Source organism: Dendrobates tinctorius, unplaced genomic scaffold, assembly GCF_039654945.1.
Source record: "Dendrobates tinctorius isolate UK_male_01 unplaced genomic scaffold, ASM3965494v1 ptg000041l, whole genome shotgun sequence".
Lineage (NCBI taxonomy): Eukaryota > Metazoa > Chordata > Amphibia > Anura > Dendrobatidae > Dendrobates > Dendrobates tinctorius.
The window spans coordinates 7,675,765-7,699,831 of NW_027361709.1; the positions used below are offsets into that span (position 1 = coordinate 7,675,765).

At 47.5% G+C, this 24,067-nt stretch overlaps 1 protein-coding gene across 1 annotated transcript in view; it reads right to left on the reverse strand.

Moving 5' to 3' along the window:
• IMPDH2 (inosine monophosphate dehydrogenase 2) overlaps positions 1-22,753 on the reverse strand; it is a 25,085-nt gene extending 2,332 nt beyond the window's left edge. The window contains exons 1-13 of the mRNA XM_073575099.1: positions 22,587-22,753; positions 18,758-18,806; positions 17,484-17,585; positions 17,312-17,386; positions 17,026-17,232; positions 16,858-16,945; positions 16,424-16,623; positions 16,245-16,335; positions 15,378-15,473; positions 9,523-9,666; positions 8,766-8,910; positions 8,546-8,689; positions 1,770-1,853 (exon numbers count right to left, since the gene is read on the reverse strand). Coding sequence (XP_073431200.1) covers positions 1,770-1,853; positions 8,546-8,689; positions 8,766-8,910; positions 9,523-9,666; positions 15,378-15,473; positions 16,245-16,335; positions 16,424-16,623; positions 16,858-16,945; positions 17,026-17,232; positions 17,312-17,386; positions 17,484-17,585; positions 18,758-18,806; positions 22,587-22,684 — 1,523 coding nt within the window. The 5' untranslated portion in view covers positions 22,685-22,753. The remainder of the gene's footprint in view (positions 1-1,769; positions 1,854-8,545; positions 8,690-8,765; positions 8,911-9,522; positions 9,667-15,377; positions 15,474-16,244; positions 16,336-16,423; positions 16,624-16,857; positions 16,946-17,025; positions 17,233-17,311; positions 17,387-17,483; positions 17,586-18,757; positions 18,807-22,586) is intronic.
• Positions 22,754-24,067: the final 1,314 nt, after the last annotated feature.

Genomic DNA, 24,067 nt, shown 5'->3' on the forward strand with positions numbered 1-24,067 from the left:
CTATTGCTGAACTATACCTAAAAGGATAGGAGTGATATAAAACAAAACCATATGGAATAAACTAGTGCATACCCCAATGAAGTCATATACTTTGTAGTATTGACTAAAGGGGATCGAAAATGGACACTCCTGCATAGCATATTAAACATAGAAAAATGGAGTACAAGTCCAATATCTAATATATAAGTGTGTGTGTGACCGTCTCAGCTACAGCCACAAAATTTGGCACAGTCACACGTGTGGACCCCGAGAGCGTCCTAAGCTATGTTTGGAGGTGAAATTTTAACCCCGCGCATTCCAATTCAAACAATTTTGTCGCTATCTACATAATGGGGAAAAAGTGTGTGCACATCAAGCCCCGCCCCTCATGTCACAATGGTTGCCGTGGCGACGCTGATTCATCATAGGTTGCAATGGTGACGTTTGTCATAACGGTTGCCATGGTGATGATGACATAATGGGTATATGGGCACAGGACTATGGGATGGCGGATATGTATGTCGAGTATATGGGCACAGGACTATGGGATGGAGAATATGTATGATGGGTATATGGGTACGGATCTATGGAATGGAGGATAATTATAATTTGTTATAACTAACCAGTTAGTTACTATGCCCGGGCAGCGCCGGGCTCTTCAGCTAGTTATAAATAGATATCAAATTTATTAAACATATAATAATGACAAATATATGTACAAAAAAAAGGATCAGGTAATACAAGCTGCTTTTGTCCTGAAAAAATCTATATGTAAAATGCTCAGTGCTTTAGGTAATGATGGGCCATATGTTTAGGGACTCAAAAGTGAACGGAGATCACAAACAGGTGCGCATCCTGCAAAGAGACCCCCATTATGCCACGCAATAGTGCTTACCCATCATGAACTCCACTAGGACACATGCAGCGCCGCCACCCACCTGGATCCGTAGAAGCGAGTAATCGTGAAACGGCCGTTGTCCGGCACCTCCCTCCCCTAGCATTCCTCTAACGTCCTGCATGTCCACATATCTATTGATGAAATTCATGTGAAATAAAGACGCACAGTTTTTCAGCTATATTGGTGAGTGCTGCATATTTCTCCTTTTTTCGCTTCACATTGAAATATTCATGTTTTTTCCTGCAAGCACCTCCGTTTTTTGACTGAAATATATACCGCAATACTTCAGATAAATAGCTCCGTCTGTTAATGTGGTGATTTGTGTGCCCTAGTATGCCGTTCATCTGTTTGCTCTTTGCTATGGCCCATCATTACCTAAAGCACTGAGCATTTTACATATAGATTTTTTCAGGACAAAAGCAGCTTGTATTACCTGATCCTTTTTTGTACATATATTTGTTATGTCATTATTATATGTTTAATAAATTTGATATCTATATAATATTGGACTTGTACTCCATTTTTCTATATTTAATATAAAAGGATAGGAGTAAATTGTCTCGCAGGATCCTGGTCCAGTGATCACATCAGTAGTGTGTGACCACTGGGTGAGAGCCTCATACTGGCCACAATTTGCTGTGTCTTCTGATTAGCCAGTGCACCAGATCAGAATGGCCAGGAACAAGAGTGTTTGTATAAGGCGTGTGAGAAACTCACACGTCAATCCCCGACCCTCAGGACCGGAGCGTTCAGCTGCATGTATTTCTATACAGCTGACGGCTCTGTTCCCGAGTGCCGGATATTGACGTGTGAGATTCTCGCAAGTCTGAACCTGGCCTTAAGGAAAGTTTCAAAATACAGCAAAGGAGCTCCAACCCAGCATATGACTTACGAGTGAAGACCATGGACGCCTCCCTCCACCTGTGCAGACATGGTTCTCTTCTCAAACTTCAGCTCACCAGAATACATCATCGCCCTATAGCAAAGCAGAAATGGACAATTTACATGACACCCTACTAGTGATGAGCGCGCGTGCTCTTGTCCTAAATCGAGTATTTGCGGCGTGTTCAAGTTGCCGCAGCTGCATGGTCGACAGCTGCAACACATGCAGGGACTGTCCAAGAAACCGCCACGGAGACTCGAGTATTTTTTTTTTTTTTGAGCACGGTGAAAATACTTGATTAAAGGTAATCTGTCACCCTATTTTTCCGATTATCAGTTGCCAGCACCGCCATCAGGGGCTTATCTACAGCATTCTGTAATGCTGTAGATAAGCCCCCGATGTAACCAGAAAATAGAATTAGTCTAACCTGTAATTCGGTTTCTAAGAACCTTCCACGACAGCAGTATCGGAGGATGTCTCCCCGCCCTAATAGGGGACAGGAATCGCACAAGAGATTAAATAACCCTCCCCTTCCTATGTCCTCCAGTGTTTTTTCTGTACACGCTAGCATGTATAGTTACCACAAAGGTGCAGGAATCATCCGGTAGGACGTCAGGTAGGGAGGGAAATTAGTGCGGTCGTGGAAGGTTCCTAGAAACCGAATTACCGGTAAGACTAATTCTATTTTCTCTAGTCACCTTCCACGACAGCAGTATCGGAGAAACACCAACAACTAATTTCTTAGGGAGGGACAACAGCCTGCAGAACACGTCTGCCAAACATTAAATCCCTGTTGAAATTTAGTCTATAGTGCCTGGTGTATGTGTGGACAGATGACCAGGTGGCGGCTCTGCATATCTGCTCTATAGATGCGTCCCCTCTTCCTGCCCACGAAGTTGCTACGGAACGGGTATAGTGTGCTTTTAATGATGTAGGAGGGGAAACATTCTGCGACGAGTAGGCGAGGCAGATCGCTTGCTTGATCCAATTGGCGATTGTATTTTTTGCTGCTTTTTTGCCTCTATTTCGGCCTGAAATCTGAACGAATAGGTTCTGATCAATTCTCCAACTTTCCGTCTGCTGTAGGTAGAAGAGGACTACTCTGCGTACATCAAGGGTACGGAACCCTTCTTCTTTCGCATTGGAGGGATTTGGACAGAAGGAGGGTAATACGATGTCCTGGCTCCTATGAAAGTTCGAGGCTACCTTCGGCATAAAGGAGGGGTCTAATCTTAGGATGATGCTATCTTCCATGATGGTTAAGTATGGCTCCTGTATCGAAAGGGCCTGTAGCTCTCCTATGCATCTTGCGGTAGTGATTGCCACCAGGAACACTGTTTTTATTTAGTGTCAAGTTTTTCAATGTCGTGGAAGCCAGAGGTTCGAACGGTTTGGTTGTCAAGCTTTTGAGAACCAGGTTCAAGTCCCAGGGGGTAATCTGGCTACGGAGTCTGGGACGGATCCTAGACGTCGAGGTCATGAACCGTTTAATCCATCGATAGCTCATTCTTCAATCAGGACTTGGCGAGCTAAGGGCTGACACTTGTACCTTTAAAAGGTACCTGGTGTGAGGCCCAGATCTAGGCCATCCTGGAGGAACTCTTAAGATCTGTGCAATCTTGTGACAGAAGGGATCCGGAAGATTTGGAGAGCACCAGGACGAGAATTTCTTCCAAACTTTCCAGTATATGGCGTTAGTCACTGGTTTTCTACTTCTTTGTAGGGTTTGGATTACCTTGTCGGATAAGCCCTTAGCTTTTAGAATTCCGGCTTCAGTAGCCAGGCTGCCAGGTTCAATTTGTGCAGATCTGGGTGCAGTAGAGGGCTTCCCTCTGGGGCAGGAGTATTGGACCATCCTGGGCCATGTCTTTCAGGGCTCCGTACCAGCTCCTCCCCGGCCACAAGGGAGCTATCAAGATTGTAGTGACTTGTTCTGCCCGTACCTTCTGTAGTGTCCTTGCTATCATGGGGATTGGAGGGAAGGCGTAGGCTAGGTTGAAGTGCCACGGGTGGGAGAAGGCATCTACTTTCCATGCTCCGTCGGTGGGGCTGAGGGAGAAATATGTTTCCACCTTCGCATTCTGACCACTGGCGAACAGGTCCACCTCGGGATATCCCCATCTTGAGACCAGCGATGAAAATACCGACTGATCCAGGCTCCATTCCCCGGGATGAACGTCCCTCCTGCTGAGGAAGTCCGCTTCCACATTGTTCACTGCCCTTAGATGCACTGCTGATATGGACAGTAGGTGTTTTTCTGCCCAGGAGAAAATCCTCGCAGCCACCCGCTTTAGGTTGAAGAATTTTGTGCCTCCCTGGTGGCGGATGTAAGACACCGTCATCATATTGTCTGAGTACACGCATACATGATGGTTTTGGACGAGGGCCACTGCTGCCTTTAGCTATTAGCTCTCTCGTATTTGAGGAGCTGGAACCCATAACCCCTGGAAGTGTGATTTTTCCACTGTTGCGCCCCAGCCTCGCTGACTGGCATCCGTGGTGATGATCTTCAGGGGTAGCTGATCCCAGTCGACCCCCCCGCTGAAGGTTCTGGTGGTTCAGCCACCATAGAAGGGAGGCTTTCACGTGTCCGGGTAGAGGAGTTTTTCTGGTCAATATATTTTGGTGCCTTCTTGAACACCGAAGAACGTAGGACTGCAGGGCCCGAGTATGGGCTTGGGCCCAGGAGACAGCTTGGATACATGCTGTCAGTGATCCCAGCATGGACATTGAGTCTCTCAGGGTCGGTGCCCTTTGGTCCCTGAATGTGAAAATCCTCTGGACCAGGTCGAGTTGTCGTTCCCTGGGTAAAAAGGATGTCCTCTCTCCTGAGTCCAGGAGAACCCCCAGGAACTTTTTCCTCGTTGAGGGATGAAGGTTTGACTTCTCTAGGTTGGGGATCCAACCCAAGGATTTCAGAATCTGTAGACATTTGTCTACATCCTGGTTCAGGCGAGGCCCGGATGGAGCTACTATTAGAAGGTCGTCCATATATGGGAAGATACAGATCCCCTGTTGGCGAATGAAGATTATTGCCTCCGCCATCACCTTGGTAAACACCCGAGGAGCTGATGATACCCCAAACGGCAGGACATTGAATTGGTAGTGTCTGACCTGGGACCCCTGAGATACCGCAAACCTGAGGAATCTTCTGTGGTCTGGATGGATCGGGACGTGATAATAAGCGTCCCTTAGGTCTATTGTAGCCATCACCCAATTCTGTCCAATAAGAGGGATTGCAGTCCTGACCGACTCCATCTTGAACCGCCTGTATTTTACCACTTGGTTCAACGGTTTTAAGTTTATAATGACCCTGTGGTTCCCTGAGGGTTTTACCACTACGAAGAGGAGAGAGTAGTGGCCTTTGCCTATTTCTCATTGTGGAACCGGGGAGATTGCTCTTGCTTGTAAGAGTGTCTTTATATCTGACAGCAAGGATCTTTGGAGGTGCCTCTGCAGGGAGGTTATTCTCAGGCATTGAGGGGGGAGGACTCTCGAATTCCAATCTCAGTCCGTCACGAATAGTGCGAAGAACCCACTGGTTTGATGTTATGGACTGCCATTGCTCTATGAAACTCGAGAGTCGGCCCCTGACCGGAATACCGTCATTGCTTCTCTGTGGGGTTTTGTTGTTGCTGGGACTGGGAGGCCAGAATATTTCTGCTTCTTCCTCCCTTCGGATAGCTCCACCTGCCCATTTTGCCCTTCCCTTTGAACTCTCTCTGGGAGGGCTGGTCGCGGGGGGAACGGAAAACAGTCTTCTAGGTTTCAGCTGTTCTGGTAGCGACTTCTTTTTATCCGTGGCCTTCTCCAGGATATCATCCAGGGCTGGGCCAAATACGTACTTTCCCTGGAAGGGAATCGCACAGAGCTTTGACGTGATATCTCCTGCCCACGATTTCAGCCACAGTGTCCTTCTGGCTGAGTTGGAGAGGACTGCTGATTTCGCTGCTACCCGAATGGACTCCGCAGAGGCGCCGGCTAGAAACCCTGTTGCTTTTTGCAATAGCGGTAGGGAATCCAGGATCTCTTCTCTGGAAGTTCCTTGAGAGAGGTGGTCCTCCAGTGTACGCAGCCAGCGAAATAAGGACCTCGCTACACACGTAGAGGCTATATTAGCCTTGAGCAGGGTTGTGGAGGCATCCCATGATTTCCTAAGTAGGATTTCTGTTTTACGATCCATAGGATCCTTGAGTTGAGACGAGTCTTCGAAGGGAAGAGCCATCCTTTTCGTCACTCTGGATATCTGCACGTCTACTTTGGGGATCTCCCATAGGGAGCAATCCCCCTCCAAAGGAAATCTGTTCCTCATGTCTGATGGGGTAGTGAGCCTTTTTACAGGAAGGGCCCATTCTTGCATAACTAGATTTCGGATGTTCTCATGGATGGGGAATCCCTTCTGGTCTTTGGGTTTCAATCCCCCAAACATTTCATCCTGGACTGAGTATTCCACCTCAGTCTCCTCTAATCCCATGGTGCCCCTTACCATGCCCCTTACCATGCTAACTAAGTCCCCCATGTCTTCCAATGAAAAGTAATATTTTTTGTTATCGGGCCTGGGGGTAGAAGTGGAACTCTCGTTTCCCCATGCATCCTCTGAGTCAGAGGCCTCAATTTCGCCTGAGTCTGAGTACGACTCTGCCGGGGACGCTTTCCTTTTCCTAGTAGGAAGGGATTTTGGTGTCGGGGTCTGGGCACTCGTCATCATAGAAGATTGCATTTCTTGCTTGATGAGGGATTTTATACTGTCCAGAAGGGAGGGTTGTTCTGCGCGGATTACTTTATCCGTGCAGGGCTGACATCGTTTTTTCCTGTATGTCGAGGAGAGTTTGGTACCGCACACGCACTTGCGGCTTGGTTTCTTTATGGGGTCAGGGGCCTTGTCTCCCTAAAATAGAGAGAGAAGGCATACTAAGTCACCTCGCCATTTGGACAGAATAAAGGGGGACCGGTCCTGCTACTTACAGTAGGAGGGTGCACGCTGGGCTCCACAGAAGCAGAACGAAAGGACTTATCACCGTCCATGGTCAGTCTGTCACAGTCACTAGTGCAGAAATGGCCTTACCTGGACGCCATCTGCCAGAGTCTTAAGTAGCTGAGGCTCCACAGCGTTTTCGGTGCTCCTCCTCCCCTGGTCCACAGGTGGGGGAAATCATGATTACCCCTCACGGCTACTTCCCAGCCGTCCGTGGTCATCCTGGAGATGCCACCCCCGCCTCCTCAACTCCCGCCACTGCCCGCTGCCGCCCCTGTATCCCCTGAGCCCACCATCAGTGCCCATCATTCAGGTAAATGGGCAGGTGGGCGGGTGAACAGGCGGCGGGTGGACCGCGTCAGGCAGGTGGGCAGCGTTGTGACTCTCACCTTCCCAGAGGCACCGCTCGCGTTCCCTGGAGGCCGCCATGTTGCCCGTCCCGAAACCGGAAGTACGGCGCCGCCGCGTCACTTCCGGTGCGCGGATGCGCCGCCGCGGGGAGGAGGACGCCGGGGAGGTAATAGGAAGGGGAGGGTTATTTAACCTCTTGTGCATTTCCTGTCCCCTATTAGGGCAGGGAGACATCCTCCGATACTGCTGTTGTGGAAGGTGACTAGAGAAAAATGAGTTATACTCACCCAGGGGAGGTCCGGGCCCGGTTTGGTCCGATGGGAGGTGCCGAACAGGACCGCGACACCCATCTTCTAACGGTGACGTCCTCTTCTTTGCTTCCTGTCGTGGCTCCTGTGCAGGCGCACTGCTCTGCCCTATTCAGGGCAGAGCAGAGTCCTGCAGGCGTCGGACCTCTCCCGCCGCCTGCGTACTGCAGGACTCTGGCAGCTGATACTGGAAAAAAATAGGTCACAGATTCCCTTTAAGACACGAGCAAGCTTGGATAACACCTTATCCGAGCACGCTCGCTCATCACTGCACCCAACACAATGCGGCCATGTGCTCTCCAGGCTTTTATGTAATTTGCACATGGAGTGTACATGCAATATGTTTTACTCGGATATGAAAAAATAAAAATAAAATTTGCTATTCACAAAATCTCAGCCACATGCTGTAGAGAAAGGTTGCATCTGATATTCAGAGGCACGGTGACTTAAAACCTGCAGCATATTAAGCCTAGGCCATGCAATTACAAGTGCTTGTAAAAATCGGCAGCAGTTTTTGCAAATGCAGAAATTCAGTGGCAGATCGTTCCAGTATCCACATAACATTTAGCGCTATGGCAGATTGCTGCCCCTTATTAACCACGCTGGACTTACAGAAGGTGCTAGTCTCAGATACCCATGCAGTGCTGCCCACACCAGGTTTCCTATAAGGGTACATGAACACGACAGGTTTTTCAGGTGGGCCTTGGAGCAAAACATATTCGTTTCTATGTAACAACAACTTGGTGTTCATGTTCCAGTCTTTTCAGCGTCTTAGCATTTCAGGTATCCAAAGATGCCAAGTTCTTAAGGTGTTTTCAGCTATGAAGATGCTCTATCCTTTACTAGTCATTAGAAAGGCACATGAGACGCCGAGCATCTCGAGCAGTTTGCCAGAATTTATGCTTGAAATATTGCTAGCCATTTCTTCATGGTTGATAGATGTTGCCAATAAAGAGACGGATAAAAATACTCAAGAATACCACCGGTGGTCAAAAATGATGAAGTGCCCATGTGTAAAAAAAAAAGTCAGCACTTCCTAAAGTCTTCCTCTTTAAAAATCTCGGCAGGTTTGCTCACATCTAGAGATGTCGTGCGCTCATACCCTTGGATGTAACGTAGGTACAGGACGTCATACGCAGCCGATCACTGACCTGACAAGCGTTAAGCTCTTGGCTCCTATATCCTGGCAGGAGTGCTGGATTCCAGCAATCAAGTATGGGATAAACTTGTGAATGGATCCTTTGTCCTGTACAGCGCCAGATACACCTTGGGCCACCTTAATCTTATCCGCCTCACTGAAATAAGAAGCATCTGTGAGATCCAGAACACTGTAATGCAATCACAAAAATAGAGATCGGACACTAAAGTCACCTGAAATATCTCTTCTGGCTGCTCACGTTCTTATCCATGGCGTCCAGTGAGCCCATACCGCGGTATTTCTTTAGCCGTATACCATCCGAGAAGAAATATTCACCCGGGGCTTCTGTAGTTGCGGCCAAGAGTGACCCCATCATCACTGCAAATGGATTTTAAACAGAAGCCGATTATAGTCCTGGAAAGGCACAAAAATCATCACCTCCCAACATATCTCCGGATACAGATCCATTGTGGAAGGAGAGCACAGGCCCATCACCACCCACTGCCGATATCAGCCGACAAGTATTGTGTGGGAAGAGGAGTGACAACTATAAGCACAAGTCTGGATTACAAGTGGTTGTCAGGTCTAAACGCTTCTTGGCAAGAGATATAATGGGCGCAGTTTCTGGCACATGGCTGGTTAGTGACCTGTCCTACAGGCTGTGTTCGATATGATTTGCCCAGAAATTAAGGACGACTGTAGAAAAATAATCAGCTTCAATTGTGGCAAGTTTAAGGGGATATCAAATATGATAAAATTTGGCTGCTTTCTTTACTGAACAGCGGCTCCCATCCAGGTGAATGGAGCAGAGCCGCAATCCTATACACAAGCCTCGGTCAGGGGTGGTGCAATTTCTGAAAAAAAGCAGCAACGTTTTTCCATTCCTGGACAGCCCTTCAATACACACATTAAAAGGGGGTAATGTTTGCCAGCAGGTAATTTGCATAGACTTACTGATCCCAATAAAGTGCCATGTAGACGACCATTTACCTGTGGATGCCCCAAGGGCCAGAGCCTTTGCAATGTGTCCAACCGTCTGAATCCCACCGTCTGCAATGACAGGCACCCCGAACCTTCTGGCATATTCAGAAACTTTGTACACGGCCGTGGCCTGTGGTCTCCCACACGCCAGAACTGCAGTAACAACACAAAATGTATCAGCAGGAGAATAGGAAGGATTCTTTACAATTACAGCAGTGACTTATCCAAGCAGGGGTCTGACTGCCATTGGAGGAATATTCTGAGGCCGAGGGGGTTTTACCTTTGGCTTCAAAGCAAGAAGGGGGTCTATATAGTACCTATGCCGAGCCACCCCCAAACCTCGACCCAAACGAGCAGGAGAAACTCAGCACATAACCTGATCGGACATATCCCCTCCATAAATATCACAGACTAATTGGGCTGCTCAGTGCCCCTTTGGTGAGGACAAGAGGCAGCGTGCACCATTCCCCAACTTGTTCTGTAGGTCCCTGACAGCACTGGCTCCAGGCAAGTCTGCGCCAGAAATCACCAGTAAGGGAGCTGGGAACATGCTACACCAGTGGGTGGGACGACAGAGCATTGAGCCTCTTGGCCACGCCCCGGGTGCACAGGCATCTTGATTTGCATATATGGTTAATCTTCCTATAGCTGCCTGTTCTGTAGACCCTGTAATAAAAGGTGCGATTTTTAAGGGGACTTTATCCCCTACAAGGCTGTGTGCTTAGTCTATACAGTCAGTTTAGGCTGACAGACTGCCTTTAAAGGGGTCTTCTCATCTCAGAGATCGCATATCGCTAGCACCGGCCACCACTATGGTTGATGGGAGTTCAATATGAGAAAACTATTTCCACTCCGGCAGCCACTTTGGTAGCTGGGCGGGCAGAGACATCATAGGGGCCAAGTAATCACAAGAGGCGCTCTGGTCCAGATGCTCCAGAATACCAGAGTGGATGCCGGACCATGGTAGTGGTCCAAGTGCTGCTTGATGAGGTTTGCATGTTTTTTTTTTTTTATTTAAGCAGGCAAAACGAGTTCTCTAGTGGAAACAGCTTCTGGAAACGCTCCTTTTTGGCACAAGTCTTGTTTCCCGTAGAGGTTTTTTGCAGTTTTTTGATTGGCTAGTGCCCAGTTCCTAGTTCTGAAGTGGCTCCTGATAGAATACATGTCACCTCTTTAAAGTGGATTCTGTTTTTTCTCCCCAAAGCAGTTTTCAAAATCAGAAGCGGGGCACCACAGACCTCCTTATACCGTGAAGCACGGGGGAGTGAAGCTGGCTTATAGGGCTATTGACCCGTGACCAGTGCCGTACCCGAATAGGCACTGCGATTGACGCACCGACCACGAATCTCCAGCCCTGAACTCCACAGCCTCACGTATGCCCATAAGGCTGTTGATTTGGGGTCAGGAGATTCATTATCAGTCCGTACCCGTGCAGTGGACAATAGACTGTACGTGGACTCTGATGTGTGACGGTGGCCTCACTCTCAGGTGCGATGTGTCCCAGATGTCGACCCCCCCCCCCCCCCCCACCAATCAAGGTGCTGCTATATCCTAGCAGTAAGAGATGGGAATACAATGCCTGGCATTTATAATTCTGGGGTTGTTGGAGGAGAATAGGCATTTTTGCATACAATACTTTTTGATGCCATGATCCAGGACAAAACTAATGGCCAGCATTGTGTTAGAATGAGGAGACATGAAAACATGCAAGATTAGTAATCCAGGTGCAGCGAAGGATGACAGTTTTCTGGGATTTTCGTGCGCCTGTAAATGCAAACCCTCCTAACACAAGGCAGAGATTCATGTCCTGTTATTCAGGTGACGCAAGGATGGTCTCACGTTCTATAAAATACCACGAGGTCTTACTGACATCACTGGATAGTCCCCTCCCTCGTTCCATCTCACTGACAACAGCTGCTGGGGGGATATTACATGTCATATGTACGACATCCCGAGCCCTAATGCCAGGAAAGTAGTAGGTGCAAACAACTTCCCAAAAAGCAGGGTTCAGAGGTGTGATAAGCAGACTGGATTCCTTCTTACTCGTCATCTTCCTCCTGATTTCATCAATGAAGGGAGGAATATAAACAGCGCAGAGAAGGGTATGAATTAAAGAAAGGAAAGGACTGAGCACTGCCAAGCCTCCTGCCCCAAAGAACATGTATCCAATTTTACATTTTAAAGTTGAGCCACTTTGTAAATAAATTAAATTTACTGATCCCGAGTTACATCCTGTATTATCCTCCAGAGCTGCACTCACTATTCTGCTGGTGCAGTCACTGTGTACATACATTACATTACTGATCCTGAGTTACATCCTGTATTATACTCCAGAGCTGCACTCACTATTCTGCTGGTGCAGTCACTGTGTACATACATTACATTACTGATCCTGAGTTACATCCTGTATTATACTCCAGAGCTGCACTCACTATTCTGCTGGTGCAGTCACTGTGTACATACATTACTGATCCGGAGATACATACTGTATTATACCCCAGAGCTGCACTCACTGTTCTGCTGGTGCAGTCACTGTGTACATATATTACATTACTGATCCTGAGTTACATCCTGTATTATACACCAGGGCTGCACTCACTATTCTACTGGTGCAGTCACTGTGTACATATATTACATTACTGATCCTGAGTTACATCCTGTATTACACTCCAGAGCTGCACTCACTATTCTGCTGGTGCAGTCACTGTGTACATACATTACTGATCCTGAGTTACACCCTGTATTATACCCCAGAGCTGCACTCGCTATTCTACTGGTGCAGTCACTGTGTACATATATTACATTACTGATCCTGAGTTACATCCTGTATTACACTCCAGAGCTGCACTCACTATTCTGCTGGTGCAGTCACTGTGTACATACATTACTGATCCTGAGTTACACCCTGTATTATACCCCAGAGCTGCACTCGCTATTCTACTGGTGCAGTCACTGTGTACATATATTACATTACTGATCCTGAGTTACATCCTGTATTACACTCCAGAGCTGCACTCACTATTCTGCTGGTGCAGTCACTGTGTACATACATTACATTACTGATCCTGTATTATACCCCAGAGCTGCACTCACTGTGTACATGCAGCACTTAGCAGGATGATCTACATTACAGCAGCTGAGTTTAGGTCTTAGTGCATCTATATTATATTACTCCAGTCTGTTTTCAATATTTGTGTTCCAAGAACTGAGTGCAGCTCTGCTGTATAATGCTACATTTCCAAGAGTTACTCATCTGCTTTTACAAATGGTTTCAAGGTGGATATATGCTCCAAGCTAAATACTTGAGCAACCTGAAAACAGACTTGTTACTAGTGACAGACATTGTAACCAAGCAAACAAGTTATTTAAAGGGAACCAGTCACGTCCTTTTTAGCATGTAAACTGTCCCCAGTGGGAGGTCAGTGATAAAATGTGTTAATGGTGCACACTGTAACTATGCACTGAGGACAGTTTACATCCTAAAAAGGACCTAACTTTGGGGCATATCGACAGAACAGAAAAGGGGGACAAGCAGCTTGGGAGTGATCATGCCTTTTTGATAGAGAACCCCTTCAAAGCAGAGAATTGAGAAGGAAGCAACACAAACAGATATTTAAGGAAACTGGGGTACAATTTCCCCCCCTTCATAATTAGGCATTATGTAGAATAATAATTACCTATAAAATATTATGAACCCTGCTTTCTCCAAAAAATATCCACCCTCAAAACATTCATCTAGTCCCCCAAAGCCACAAAACCCCAAGTGCATCTACAACTAGCAATCAGTCGAGCAGGACGCTGCCTCGGGCTCAGGCCAGACAAACCTGTGACTTACTATAGGAGCCTGTCACACTAGAGGGGCATTTGGGGCTGTGAGAGTTTAGGTCTGGAGGAATCGATGGAGCAGCTAGATAGAGAAGATAAATAAAGTGAATTCATTCAGCGGCAGAGGCCGGGAGGCGGCAGCACAGCAACATTTGTCCCCATCCTCCCCCTTAACAGTTTGGCACGGCAGGTGTCACATTCAGACACAGTAAGGCTATGTGCCCACGTTGCGTGTTAAAACGCACACTGAAAACCGTACTTCTTCCCAGAAATCGCGCGGATTTTTCCACGCGATTTTACCGCGATTTTCTCAAGCACTTTCCAGGCGATTTGAAGCATTGCTTGGAAAGTGGTTGACAGGTTGGTCACACTCGTCAAACATACTATTGAGGCTGCCTATGCGGCATCAATAGTAAAAGATAAAATGTTAAAAAAAAATAAATAAATTAAAAAAAAATAAATCGGGGTATATTTACCTTCCGACGTCCCGCGCTGCCATCCCGGGCCTCAACGTTCCCAGTAATGCCTTGCGAGACCTGTGATGACGTTGGTCTCGCGTTACTATAGCGATCTCGCGAGACCACGTCATCACAGGACCTTGCCGCAAGGCATTACTGGGAACGCTTAGGCCGGGAATGCAGCGCGGGACGTCAGAAGGTAAATATACCCCGATTTTTTTTATTTTTTATTCTTTTTTTTTACAGGGGTATGGTACCCAGGGCCTGGAGCACAGTCTCTTCTCCTCCACACCGTGGGTACCAACCGCACATGAGACGCTTAACTTCCCGCATGGTGGGCATAGCCACATGCGGGAAGTAAGCGATTCTCATGCATTCCTATGGGTGCGGAATCGCGGCAATTCTTTGCGATTCCACACAAAAGAATGATCATGCTTCGATTTTTTCCACGATGTGTTTCCGCCGCGGAAAAAAGCGCAGCATTAGCACAGCATGTGCGGAATGCCATAGGAATGCATGGGGTGCGTCATGTACAAGATTTTTAAACGTTTTCGCGCCGAAAATCACGGAAAAAAAAAAAAAAAAAAAAAAAAAAAAATAATTCGCATCGTGGGCACACAGCCTAACAGTTTCATCCAGTACAAAAGCAAAAACGCGCAGTCCCATGAGGAGACAGTCATGCATAAAACAAAAAACAAGCGCTAGTCTATGGTCAATTTTTTTTTTTTAGCTATTTTTCTGTAATAATCTCATTTACTTCCTGAAGACTCATCAATAAACCTGGCCAGCCCCCCCACCCCCCATCAAAGGGATGCATTGGGGGTAAAAAAAGAGTGACATCACACCAGCCTCGCTTACGGTGACATCACTAGTCATCCCCAGACATTCCCTGCCCAGCACTGACCAGGCGGAATATATGGTGAAGGCTAGTAACGTTAAAGGAAGGAGGGAATATTTAGGAAGGACTACAGATGTCACAGTGAGGAGGGGGATTTATATGGCGAGGGTTGGTGACATTCAAGGAAGGAGGGAACATCTGGAGAGCCTAATGATGTAACAGTGAGAAGGCGAAGTGACCCCACTAGCCCTCACCATATATACCAGCTACCTCACTGACATCACAAGCCCTCACCATATATACCAGCTACCTCACTGTGACATCACAAGCCCTCTCCATATAAGGCCTCCTCACCAGTCTGCATCTATTCTCTACACATTTTATCTGGCTGTGAGATTGACAATCTCATGCAGTCCCTTCTGTGAAATGCCTTTGCCACTAAGTGTCATTACATGTGAAGAGGGGAGAAAAAAAAAAAAACACTACACACAAAAACATCACGCAATTATACATAATCTAAATTTGTTAGGTGCAGTAGGATACCACCTGAAAATTTAGGAATCGTGAATAACACTTTATATGTATGCAGAATCCATGGAAGCACGAGATGTGGAACTGATCTTCACTCATATTGTCATCTACCCTTTTTTCTCAAAAGCCCATCAAACCCCTCTGCCCACGGCGAATAATACGTACACAAGAGGATTTTCAGAGATGCACACATTTCAGCAGGATTTTTTTACCTTCCTGTGTAATGCAAATCGATCCGCTTCCCATTCCCACCCTCAATGCATCAGCACCGGCATCAATCAAGTTCTTGGCCTGAGCGGCGGTGACCACTGGAAATAGGAGAGAACACTAAAATTACTTCCATGCTCTGCCATAAGGGGGCAGATTTCTATTGCACAGTGTTTGGTGGGGTCTCTAACTGCAGTGACTACTTTTTATTTTCTTCTTTGCATGTGAATTAAAAAGGAGAGTATTAGGAAAGGGGGATATAAAGATAGCTCTGAGCTGGCGCTATGGGACAGACACTTGTCACTGACTGTCAAACAGCTTTAGCGCCAAATTCCGCGTGTCGGCTTACTGGACGGGTCACTGGCTATTTATATAAGACACATTCCAGCGACCCAGAAAAGTCTAACGTCCACACTGATTTACAGAGGAAGTAGGTGGGGTGAGGGGGGTTTAGTGGCTTTCTCCAGGGGCACTTCCCAAATTCACATCACACAGGAGGATTCACCAGACATGCAGAGACTAGACTGTGCAGAAAGGATTTACCTGCCACATCTTATGTGCAAATTTGCAGCATCATTTATACGTTACCGTATTGGCAAAAACCGCCTGGCACACTCCAAGTGCTGGACGGGACCCATCAAGTGAGGTCACTATCCATCAAGAACCCGGAAAGGGAGTGAAAAGTCACGTGGCTATACAAAAACCGTTGGCTCTGCTATATAGGAGAAAGCTGGGAAGGGGCACTCATTTTTTTGGGCATCTTGGATAATTTTAAAGATTACTTCTCCCTGTAAAATGAGCTACCTAATCAGGCTTTAGATATATACACCGCAAAAGTGAAAAAAAAAAAAAAAAAAAAAAAAAACAGTTACCATTTCCAGCGATCACCTGGATTTCTGGAAACTTCTCTTTTATGTATTTGATCATATTGATCTGAAATATGGAATTTCCTTGAGAAGAATCCTAAAATTCAAAGAAAAAACTACAGTAGTAATAAAAAAACAAAAAAAAAACAAAACAATGAAGCCTCAAAAAACAAAAACCCGCTCACCAAGACCACAGCGTCTACTCCAGACTGCACAAGAAGATCTAGGCGATATTTATCATCCTCGTGGGTCCCTATGGCCGCGCCACAGAGCAGCTGCTTCTTGGAATCCTTGGAAGCCAGAGGGTAATCCCTGTTCTTTTTCAAGTCTGTCCGTGCAATGATGGCCACAAGCTCATCGTTCTGATTAACGATCGGCAATTTGCCTGAAATGAAGCATCAATCACAATTGATGCAAAGACCATTATATTAAAAGGATTAGAAAAATAAAGCTTCTTTCATCCGTAAACCATTCCACCCGCCCACAGATTGTGACCGGTATATTGAAGTGCTAAAAAATGAATGGGGCCGAGCTGCTATACCGCACACAACCTGGGAACTGTTTATTGAGCAAAGTACTTAGACTTTTAAGACTGTTTAACCCCTTTTAGTCCACGTACCTTTTTTACTTCTCTGAAGAAATCCGTTTGCTTCTTTTAGTGTAACACCAGCCGGCGCAACAACGAGATCTTCTCGTTTGGTCATGATCTAATTAAAATAGATATATAATTATTATACAAGGTGCCCACAACCACTTAATATAACAAGTCACCGTGTCCAGCACTCACCTCACTCAGGGGCACGTCGTGCTCCTCAGATTTAAGGAAGTCGATATCTCTGGATGATATGATTCCCACCAGTTTACTCCCCATCTTTCCATTGTCAGTGATGGGAATCCCACAGAAGCCGTGACGAGCCTTTGCCTCAAACACGTCCCGTACCCGGTGCGAGGGGCTCAGCACCACAGGATCCGTGATGAAGCCTTGCTCGTACTTCTGAAGAGGGAGAAGAGAGATTTCATTATGGAGTCATTCCTTATTCCTCGCGGAAACCTATACTTGAAGTAGAGCTTACTTTTACTTTGCGAACTTCATTAGCTTGGAACTCAGGCGTGCAGTTGTGATGTATGACACCGATGCCGCCTGTCAGCTAAACACCATGAAAATAATATTACATTCAGAGAAATTATAAAAAAAAAAAAAAAAAAAAAAAATTTAAGATCAGTAAAATGTGACGTTTTTCTTACTGCCATAGCGATCGCCATGTTGGCTTCAGTTACAGTATCCATTGGGGATGAAACTAGTGGAGCTTTCAGGGTTATTTTCTTAGTAAGGGCAGAGGTGAGGTCCTGAAGGCAAAAAAAAAAAAAAAGAAACAAAAAACAGTAATATTTTGATGGAACAAATCCATCGATTCCATTTACAAAGAGTCCAATGAACATTATCGGGATTTCTACAGCCACCACTACGGGGAGCTCATTGGATACAGATTTATACAGCCACCATTAGGGGGAGATCACTGGATACAGATTTCTACAGCCACCACTAGGAGAAGCTCACTGGATACAGATTTCTACAGCCACCATTAGGGGGAGCTCATTGCATACAGATTAGTACATCCATCACTCGAGGGAGCTCACTATATACAGGCTTATACAGCCACCAATAAGGGAAGCTCACTACATACAGAATTATACAGCTACCACTGGGAAGAGCTCACTGCATACAGATTCATACAGCCACCACTAGAGGAGCTCACTGCATACAGATTAGTACATTCATTACTCGGGGGAGCTCACTGTATACAGGCTTATACAGCCACCAATAAGAGAAGCTCACTGCATAAAGAATTATACAGCCACCAAGAGGGGGAGCTCACTACATACAGAATTATACAGCCACCACTGGGAGGGGAGTCACTACATACAGAATTATATAGCCACCACTAGGGGGAGCTCACTGCCTACAGATTTAGACAGTTACCTTCAGCTCACTACATACAGATTTAGGCTAGGGCTATATGGTGACTTTGACACTGCTGCCACATTGTGGCCCTATAGAAATAAACGGGTTCACATTGCGACACCTACACTACAAAAGAAAATAAGTCAGATTGCTAGAATTTTTGCGACTTTTCACAGTTGCATAAGTGCTTGACTACAACCCCTTCAACTTCTATAGCACCACAATGCAGCAGTGGCACCAGACAACCTTAGATCACCCAATGGCTGCTGTGGCCAAAGTCACCGTGTAGCCCGAGGCTTATACAGCTTTTATTAAACGTTCTAATAACCCAAAATGCAGTGTGCTCCCCCTAGTGGCAGCTACAGGAAGATAGAATTTACGCAGAGACCAAATCATTAAGGATTTGAAGCACTAAACGCAGAAAGTTGGTTCAGATCCCATTCTCCAGGAAAGTAACCAGAGAAATAACGCAGAGAAACTTGTAATAAATTGCACTCTATTTGTAAGGTGTCAGATACCCATGTCTTTCACGCTCTGATTTAGCACCATTTCTCACCACTTGATCTGATGTGAAGTCTATGTACCCGGGAAGAATAAGAAAGTCACTGTTAAGAAAAAATAAAAATTATTAATTCGTTAGCCAGCGATAAAATAGCTAGTTCTTTTGTTGTGCAGAGGTAGAAGAACATGGCTACTACCCCCCCCCCCCCCCCCCCGCGATGTACAGGAGAGGTCAGATACTGCAGCTCAATGTAAAGAAGCGATTGGGCTGAGCTGTAATACCAGATTCAATCTGTACACAAATGTGGCGCTGTTTTGGGAGAAAGCAGCCATGTTTATCTAGACCTGAATAGCCCCAAACAAAAAAAACATAGTCTGGATAATTAACATGGCCGCTGCTGCAACTTGACCTCGGACGTCACCCAGCTTTGCTGAGGTGTAGATTCCTGGAGTTTAGACCAGATTGATGATCCCTTCCACGGCTCGCTCACACTGCTGTATAACACGGCTGAGTGCTACCTGATGTTGTGTCACACAGTGCTCGGCCCCATGTTATACTATGGGGCAGAGCGGTGATTATTTTCTCATGCAGATCCAGCAGGCTCCAATATTCGGATCACGCGCACCCATATAAGTCTATGGGTGCGTGCGAGACATCGGACTGCACTCGGATGCCATCGACGCGCGCTCTCCACCTTCGCCACACCTCCGCATGAGAGAATCGGATCACACTCCGATGACACTTAAGCTCTGAGTCGAGTTCCTTTAACGTATTCAGCGCGATTCTCTTCCATGAGGGAATATACGGCAGTGTGAGAGGGCCCTGAAATGGGCTGTGTAAGACTGAAAACATGGCTGATCTCCAATAGATACAGTGCCACTCTATTTCACAGGCTACATGTGGTACTGCAGCTCAGCAAGCTTAATGCTAAGAATGCAGCGGCCGCAGTACGGAGGCCTGCGAGTCACCACCTCCGTGCTGGAATACCTGGCACAACGCCATTGTTGCTGGATGACGCAGCCACGATATTGTGGCCGGCCTACTAATCAGGGATGCCGTAAGGTAGGAGGCGGCTCACAGGACTTTCGTATGGTGGCCACACATTACAGATATTGCCACTGGACCAGAAACCTGTGAATCTGTTCATCCCTCATCACAACATCATTCAGAAAGTTTTCAGTCACAAATCTAGGAAGAAGAAGAATCATCTCTGAGGGATATGTAATGGCGGCCATATTAGCGCATGATCATCAGAGCTGGGTCTAAATGTGTGCACATACATCTTACTGTTTTTGTTGCCCATAGCAACCAGTCACAGCGCAGCTTTCAATTTTCCAGAATGATTTAATAAATGTAAGCAGGGTTCTGATTGGTTGCTATGGGCAGCACAGAAAATTTACTACTAGATTTCAGTGACGCACATAGCAACCAATCAGATCTCAGCTTATATTTTTACATACGACTTTGGGAAAAGAACACAGAATCTGATTGGATGCCTTAGTACGAATCTTCACCCATGTGTTTTACTGTACGACACATTTTAAATGAGGCGTTTGGTAAAATATTCTGTAGGCCCCGTACAGAATATATGGTGACCACCACGGTGACCGACCTGCGCCTCACGATACATTACAATATAAGTGCAGAATTTGCTGGCCATACTACCGCAACAGCCCTGTAACTCGGCGGCAATATCCCTCAGGGAAAAAAAACAAAACAACGGACACTGACTGGGACATTATATTTAGAATGTGTGACAGGACGGTGACACGAAACACGCAAGGCCTCACGCTCCAGAGATAAACACAGGATGGACGACGACTGATAGAAGGGGCCCGGGCCAGTGAGGGCCCCATAGAAAATAAAACAAAATATCCTGAGTAACAGTGCACGTGAACACCCAAATACAGGGCGCTCAATTTCTGCATCGCACAGCTTCACCCTAATAATAGGCCACCCTCCTGAAACAGATAACCCCTCCACAAAAACGGAGATGTGAGGAAAAGCTAGAGAGATGGCCGAATGGTCACTGGGCCCCGAATGGTCAGCAGCCATTGACCTCCGCAGAAACAACACACAGTATCATCTCAGGTGCTCTGTGTCACCTGATGGCACAGACATGGCAGATGGGGCACTCTTGTGTGGTTTTCAAAAATGGCAGTACTTGTGGAAACTTCTAGAAACTTCTTTGAAAGGATTAAGAGGCTGTGTGCTGGTTCTTGTAGTGCCCTCACATCTACTGGGGCATGCATGTGGGCATCCTGCATAGCACCTGGCCCAGCATGGCACACCTTACAGAACTGCCAGCAATACTGCTTTTCACGTGAACCAAGGTGGTCATGCCAGGTCCTGGCAAAGGGTGGGTGGTACAGCACGACCAGAAGGCTCGAGGGGCATTTGTGCATTCCCAGAGAGGCTGCCAGAACATGATGGGACTTGTACGATTACAAGGTTTGGGAGGGTACTGTGGGCATTACTTAGTGAGGCATGACATGATGGGACTTGTAGTACTAATAGGGAGGTTGCGAGGGTATAATGTGCCCCATCATCTTACCACAAAGGCGGACAGATCATGCTGGGCATAACAGCACTACACAGGGGGTTGTGGGGGAATAACGGGTACTATAATTATCAGTGAGTCTGGCAGGGCATGCTGGGTTTTATAGTACTTGTGAGGGCACTATACTACTATGGGCATTGTAGTACCACCACAGAGGCCGGCAGGACATGCTGGGCGATATAAAATACCGCCACAGGGGCTGGCACGACATGCTGGGCGATATAAAATACCGCCACAGGGGCGGCGCGACATGCTGGGCGATATACAGTACCGCCACAGGGGCTGGCACGACATGCTGGGCGATATACAGTACCGCCACAGGGGCCGGCGCGACATGCTGGGCGATATACAGTACCGCCACAGGGTCCGGCGCGACATGCTGGGCGATATAGTACCGCCACAGGGGCCGGCACGACATGCTGGGCGATATACAGTACCGCCACAGGGGCCGGCACGACATGCTGGGCGATATAGTACCACCACAGGGGCTGCCAGGACATGCTGGGCGATATAGTACCACCACAGGGGCTGCCAGGACATGCTGGGCGATATAGTACCACCACAGGGGCTGCCAGGACATGCTGGGCGATATAGTACCACCACAGGGGCTGCCAGGACATGCTGGGCGATATAGTGCCACCACAGGGGCTGCCAGGACATGCTGGGCGATATAGTGCCACCACAGGGGCCGGCACGACATGCTGGGCGATATAGTACCACCACAGGGGCTGCCAGGACATGCTGGGCGATATAGTACCACCACAGGGGCTGCCAGGACATGCTGGGCGATATAGTACCACCACAGGGGCTGCCAGGACATGCTGGGCGATATAGTACCGCCACAGGGGCCGGCACGACATGCTGGGCGATATAGTGCCACCACAGGGGCTGCCAGGACATGCTGGGCAATATAGTACCACCACAGGGGCTGCCAGGACATGCTGGGCGATATAGTGCCACCACAGGGGCCGGCACGACATGCTGGGCGATATAGTACCACCACAGGGGCTGCCAGGACATGCTGGGCGATATAGTACCACCACAGGGGCTGCCAGGACATGCTGGGCGATATAGTACCGCCACAGGGGCCGGCACGACATGCTGGGCGATATAGTACCACCACAGGGGCTGCCAGGACATGCTGGGCGATATAGTACCACCACAGGGGCTGCCAGGACATGCTGGGCGATATAGTGCCACCACAGGGGCTGCCAGGACATGCTGGGAGTTGTAGTGCCACCACAGGGGCCGGCAGGACGATGACACACTAATCAGCCGCTGACATTGGCGAGGTCACCCCAGGACACTGCCCCACATAATTACTTATAGGTGAGCCCATCCCCTGCCCCAAAGAGCTGCTGGGCAGTGAGACCGTCGTCCGGGACGTAGGAGGTGCCCCCGCTGATCAGGTAGTCCGCCATGCTGCCCGCCCTTCGCCTTCCACACAAGAGGCCAAGCAGCACCGGGAGCCGCCAGTTTATACCGCGCTCCCCAGCGCCACCCACTGGTGACTTCATCACCCTGCGACAGCACGTGCTTCATTCATACCAGTGACACAATGTAACAAAGCCGTGTCCTGTGTGAACACAGCCCGAACACTGCACCTCACACCCCGCCGCCCTCACATTTCCTTCCAGGCCCTGCTGCCCAAAGGAGAAAGGGAAAGCACAAAGGGAGGCAAAAAGCCCTCTCACTACAAGTCCTCAATGTTCACAGCGCCTGTTCCAAGGAAAGCTGGGTGTCCCCCAGTATGGCTGCCATCACAACCCTTCGGCTCCCCTTTTCTGCCACAGAAAATTGCCATTTTTGTATTTTTTTTTCATTCATCATTGAGGCTTGTCACGCGTCAGGGTAGAAATAAAGCTGCTTTGTTTGTGCGTCTTCCGGCTATGTGACAAAACTCTATGCGCATATTTAGGAGCAGATTACTTGTGGTTTTTATGCATTTTTTACCTGTAAATTGTCCACATCTAATGCAAGTCTATGGGAAAATAATCAGCACAGAAAACCGCGAGAACTTTACACGCTGCGGATTTGAAACTCGCACCGCAGGTCGGCTACACGGAGTAAAATACAAGCGCAGCGGGCAGCAGATTCCTATATATCCCAGCCACTTTGCTGGACCTGTAAGGCTGTGTGCACACGCTGCGGATTAGGTGCGGATTCATCCGCGCGGATTTTGTAAAATCCGCAGGTGAAACCGCAGGTCAAAAGACCTGCGGTTTTACCTGCGGATTGCTCTGCAGTTTTGCCCTGCGGTTTTTCATCTCCTCAATAGAGGAGATGGCAAACCGCAGCAGAATCCGCAGAAAGAACTGACATGTCAATTCTTTCTGCGGATTGAAAACCGCAGATAATCCGCGCGGAAAATTCCGCACCGTCTGCACTGCGGTTTTTGATTCCCATAGGGAATCATGGTACTGTACACCGCAGCAAAATCCGCAGCGTGTGCACACAGCCTTAGACGCTGGGATTTTGACACAGCAAAAATCTGCATCAAAACCACACCAGAAGCTGATCGTGGGAACCCGAGCCTAACGTACGGAAATTCTCCCACATGTTCAGTTCCATGAGGCTGCAATCATACTCAGCAGTTTGCATTTTATATTAGCGCTACAGCCAGACATTACTGTAGGGCTAAACTCGTACTAAAATCCACCGTATGTGTATATAACCCTTTCAGGATGTCTGCTATAAATCCGAGTTTACCTGTGGAGAACGGTCACAGTGAGTTTTGTAAAAGGTCATCTAGGTTGCTGGTACATTTTTTTTTTTTTTATACGCTGAGGATTTACCGCTACAGA